This window comes from Balaenoptera physalus (genome assembly GCF_965194825.1).
Source record: "Balaenoptera physalus genome assembly, chromosome: 16".
NCBI classification, from domain to species: domain Eukaryota; kingdom Metazoa; phylum Chordata; class Mammalia; order Artiodactyla; family Balaenopteridae; genus Balaenoptera; species Balaenoptera physalus.
In genome coordinates, this window is record NC_138898.1 from 92243130 (window position 1) to 92248129 (window position 5000).

The following is a 5000-nucleotide window of genomic DNA, read 5'->3' on the forward strand; positions in this document are numbered from 1 at the left end:
TTTCTTTTTCTTTTTTTTGCTCCCTTGAGAGGAGGAGGGTCTCACCCCCAGTCCTGGGTTGCTGCCTAAGTCCGAATTGATACAGCGTGTTTTTTAAAAAAGTAAAATAAAAATAAAAGGAGGGAAACAGAAAAAAGAGGAAGAAGCAGTGTTTCGAAGCCGATCACCTGATTTCGCTGTGTGAGTCGGAGCCTGAGCGAGCGGCCGGGGGCCGGCTGAGCGCCTCCCTCGGCCCCGCCGCCGCCCTCAGTCCATGTCCACCTCCTCGCCATCCGGCGCGCTGGGTCCGGCCGCGGCGCCCGATTCGGGGGTCCCGCCAACGGCTGGCTCCGCAGCGGGGCTGGGAGCCCGCGGACCGGGCCCGGGCGACAGCGCGAGCGGTGGCGGCGGCGGGGCCGCTGGGCAGACGGCCCCCGTGTCTGCGCAGTCCCTGCTGCCGCCCTCAGCCGCGGCCACCGCCGCGTCCCGGAAAGGCGCTGGGGTCGGGGCCCCCGAGGAGGCGACGGCGTCAGGGCTGCGGCGCGCGAAGGCCGAGTCCGGAGCGCCGCCGGGCCCCGGGAAGGCCCCGAAACTGGCCTGGGCGGGCGGCGCGGGCGGAGCGGCGGGCGCTGGCGGCGCGTCCTTGGGCGCGGGCTCGGGACCCGCGCCGCCCTTGAGCGCGGCCTGCGGCACCAAGAAGCCGAGCGGCTGCGTGATGGGGTAGAGCAGGAAGTGGCCCTTGCCGATGAGGGTCCGCGGCGCGCACGGCAGCCCGGGCGCGAAGTCCAGCCCCGCAGCGGCGGGGGCGTTGGCGGGGGGCGCTTTCCGGCGCGGCGGCGAGTCGGACAGCAGGCTCTCCACGCTGAACGGGCTGGCCTTGGGCGGGCCCGCGGCGCCGCGCTCGGCCGCCGCCGCCGCCCCGGGCGCACACGGGGCCGCGTCCTTGTCCGCGGGGCGGCCTAGCCGCGGCTGCGGGCCGGCGCCGCTTCTTTGGCTCGGGTAAAAGGCGGGATCGCAGGTGCCGGGAGCGGGCGGCTCGCCGGGCGGTGCGGGCGCAGCACCGGCGGCGCCGGCGGCGTGCGCGCCGGGGCCCTTGGCCGCGGCGGCGGGCGGCGGCGGCTCGGGCGGCTCCGGGGACAGGCCGCCGCCGCCGCTGTCGCTGTCGGAGCTGGGCGCGCTGTGCAGGGACAGGCCGCCGGGCGAGTGCAAGTGGCGTCTCTGGCTCTTGAGCAGCTTCTTCTCGTGCTTGCGCTTCTTCTTCTCCATCTTCTCCAGTTCCTTGCGCGCGATCTCCTCCGGGTCCATCGGCTCGCCACTGCACGTGGTAGGGTGGGAGTTGTGCGCCGGCCGCCCAGGGCCCTTCTTCGTGTTCTCCTTCTTCCTCCACTTGGCCCGGCGGTTTTGGAACCAGACCTAGAGCAGCCGGATAGGGGAAAGGAAGGCACGGTCAGGCAGCGGGCTTGCCGCGGGGGGCTTCGGGCCTCCCCACTCCCCCTAGAGAGGCCTGCACAACCTCGGCTCCGGCCAGGGGGCGGGAGCCGAGCCACGCGGCCCAGCCGACCCTGAACTGGATTTCGGCACTCAAGCTGCAGGTTCCAAAGTGTTATCTTTTCCACCCAGAAGGAGGTAGACGGGGCCTCTCGGCCGGCTTCCCGCTCCAGCTTCTCACCTCGGGGAACTGGGAGCTGCCCCTTCGTTGGGCAGGGCCGGTCTGGCCCCAGACCGAGGGCGTCGGGTTCCTGGTCGGGAGGCAGAGGGCAGGGCCCCTCTTCGCCCCTCCTGGCTTCTCACAGCTTGTGTTCTAAGCAGCCCGCCTGGCCCGGCGCTGAACGTCTGGCCTGAGGACCAGGAGTGGCTGGGCTCAGCTGCCCTCCACACCTGTCTTCGGCTCCCTGGAGACTAAGTCAAAGCCCAGATTTTGGGGGTTCCCGTGAAGGGAAATCTGGGTGCTTTTTTCTCCAGAAGGGCCTGGGAAGCCGAACTGGGGGCGGGGGGAGAGCTTCAGCAGCCCCTCCCTCCCTCCCCCCCACCCCCATTCACACAGCCTGCTTTCTGAAGGAAGGTTCCATGCCAGGGCACCAACACAGCTTTCTCAAACCAGTTGTGCTTGGCCTGGACCAGGGAGGGGTCCGGCAGTCAGGGAAGCAAGAGGCCAGCTTCCAGGCGGTGCAGAGAAGAGGCCAGGGCCCGTCCTGCATCCTGCCGCCTCTCTGCAGGCCTCCTCCTGGGAGCCCCGCGGTTCTCCAGGGTGGCAGCAGCCCTAGACCCTGGTTCCAGCACCACACACAGAGTCAAATCCCGCTGAGCCCCAGGCACACGACCCTTCTGAAAAGATCGCGGTAATTCGAATTCTTTGTTCCGGCTGTGTAGAGACCGGCACAATGGCAGGCCCGCCTGGTCACCGGCACCCTTTTTTGGTGCCGAGGTGCGTGAGTTAAGTGGTAACCTCCCCAAGACTGTCTCTGCCCTTTCATTCTTTTTTTCTTTCTAAATACTTCTTTTTTGGTGTGAATTCCAGGCTGCCTTGTCACCCAGAATTTCTCATTATCATATTAGAGGAGAAATGAAGAGATCTTGACTTCACTTAAGACACTTAGAACAAATTGGATAAGAGGATTTACAAACAGAAGAGGTCATGCGGGGAGGCCCAAACACAGGAGAGAGCACCTTTTAGACAAAGCTACTGGCGCTAAGCAGGTGCCTTCCCAGCCTTGGCCTCCAAGCCCAGCGCCCACAGCTGTGACCCACACCCCGCTGACCACCACACCGACCCGGAAAAAGATGTCTGTACTTTGGGGAAACATCCAATTATGCACGATTCATCTTTAATTTTCAATCCACCAAATTGACACTGTATTTTTAAAAAGAATACCGCCGGCAGTCTCGGAATAAAATCAAATTACGGGAGAAAAAAAAAAGATATAACCGATAGTGTTAAAGATTCAGACACCCTTTCCCCCCACAATGTGTTAATCGTTCGTGTCCGCCTCCCCTTCCTCAGCTGCCCCCTTCTGCGAAGCTCTGAATAAATACATGTTTTCATGTGAATATTTTAGAGACGAAAATAAACAAACGCGCTAGCTGCAAGCTGGTGTGCGGAGCCCCCATCTGGGGCCCGGAGTCGCGGGGTCTGCCTTCTCCCGGTCTCCTCCAACTCCCAGCCGGGCCGGTTCCTTCTGGCCGCCTAGCCCGCCCCAGCGCCTCGTTTCTCGCCGTCGCCCCGACCCCCCACACAGCTCCCCGGTTCGGACGCAGCAGCCGTTCTCCGGCCCCTCCCGAGCCGCCTCGGCTCCCTCCGGGATGCCCGCCTCCCTCTCCGCGGGGCGCCGAGCCCCGGACCCCCCCCCCACCTTCCGGCGGGCGTGCGCGCGGCGGGCTCTGACGGAGGCTGTGGTCTCCCACCTGGAAGCCGAGAACAAAGGCGGGCCGGGCCGCGCAGGCCGCCAGGCGGGATGCTGGCTCCCGGGACGCACAGGCGGGTCTTTACCTGAACTCGGGACTCAACCAGATCCAGGCGCAGCGCCAGCGCCTCGCGCATGAACACGTCGGGATAGTGGCTCTCGTTGAACGCCTTCTCCAGCTCCTCCAGCTGCCAGCCCGTGAAGTTGGTGCGGGTGCGCCGCCGCTTGCAGCCCGGGCTCTCCTTGTCCGGGTCCCCCGAGTCTGCGGGCACGCACAGGACGCCGCGCGGCTCAGCCCCGGGCCCGGCTGGAACGCGGCCACCCGCTTCTGTCCGGGGGCCACCGAGAGGAGAGGGCGGCGCGCGCCCTGAGCCGGGCGGAGGGCGGCGACCGAGGAGCCGTGGAGCCGCGGCCGCCGCGCCGTGCCGCAGCCGCCCGCGACCCACTCCTCCGCCCGACGGGGTCCCCTGCCGCCCGCCGCCCCCTCCCCGCCCGCCGCGCCTACCTGACAGCTTGAAGGGCTGGCTATCGCCGCCGACCCCGCAGGCGGCCGGCAGCAGCGGCGCGGGGTTGACCACCGAGGCGGCGGCGGCGGCGGCGCACGAGCCGCTGAGCAGACCGTCGATGGAGAAGGGTACCGAGGCGGCCGCGGCGGCGGCGGCGGCCGACTGCAGCTGGTGGCCGGCCAGCTCGTACACGTGGTGGTGGCCCAGCGGGTAGGGGAAGCCCACCACGCCGCCCAGTGAGCCCCCGAACTGGGCATGCGGGTGCTCCAGGAGGCGGCCGTCCATCATCTCGCGCGGGGGGCCGGCGGCGGGGCGCGGGGGCGCAGGCCGGGGCCGGGGCGGGCCAGCGGCGGGAGGCGCGGACGGCGGCGGCGGAGACAGGGACCCGGAGCCCTACACATGCTTCGCCCGCGCTCCGGCGCTTTACTTTATCAACATCAAGCTCCCGATAATTAGCCGCGGCCCGGGGAATTTGGGACCAATAAGAAGCGCTAATCGGCTCTGACGTCAGAGGCGTGCTGGGTGCAAGGAAACGTTTTCCATATCGATTGCTAATTATACCTGACATGCACCTCAATAAACAGTATCAGGAACTGTCACAACAAGACGGGGGGAGGGGCGCGGGGAGCGGCCCGGGCGGGGGCCCCCGGCGAGCCCCCACCCCCATCCCCGCCGGACCCAGCCCGCGCCTCCCCCTGCCGCCGGCTCCCGCCCCTCCGCAAATCACTAATAGATTTCCCTTTAAAACATTCGCCGGCGTGTTGTGGGGGTTTTTCACCAGAAATGCTGTACTCTCTGAACCTTTAAAGCGATGTTGCTCCAATTACAGAGAGACACTGAGCGGCAAATAGACTGATCCAATAATAGGAGATCCATCATCCGCTCTTTCCGAAACTGTCACATTGAATTTAAAACTACAAGGGCTTCTCATCTCCTCTCCGGCTCCAGGCGGCGGGGGAGAGGAGCCCGGCGAGGGAGGGGCAGGCGGAGCGGAGGGAGGAGGTGACTCCGAAACAGATGACCAGTGCCCTCTCTGACTGATTGGCAGCAGCCCATTCTATAGACACAGAGGTGGGGGGTGGCTGGGGTGGCGCCCTGACCCCGCACCCTACCC

General features: G+C 66.4%; 1 protein-coding gene across 1 annotated transcript in view; it reads right to left on the reverse strand.

Annotated features, from left to right (window-relative positions):
* The window catches only part of UNCX (UNC homeobox), a 6776-nt gene that overhangs the window by 122 nt on the left and 1654 nt on the right, over positions 1 to 5000 (reverse strand). Inside the window, exons 1-3 of the mRNA XM_082431883.1 lie at positions 3886 to 5000; positions 3467 to 3642; positions 1 to 1392 (exon numbers count right to left, since the gene is read on the reverse strand). The exon at positions 1 to 1392 is cut by the window's left edge and continues 122 nt beyond it; the exon at positions 3886 to 5000 is cut by the window's right edge and continues 1654 nt beyond it. Coding sequence (XP_082288009.1) covers positions 247 to 1392; positions 3467 to 3642; positions 3886 to 4174 — 1611 coding nt within the window. The 5' untranslated portion in view covers positions 4175 to 5000 and the 3' untranslated portion in view covers positions 1 to 246. The remainder of the gene's footprint in view (positions 1393 to 3466; positions 3643 to 3885) is intronic.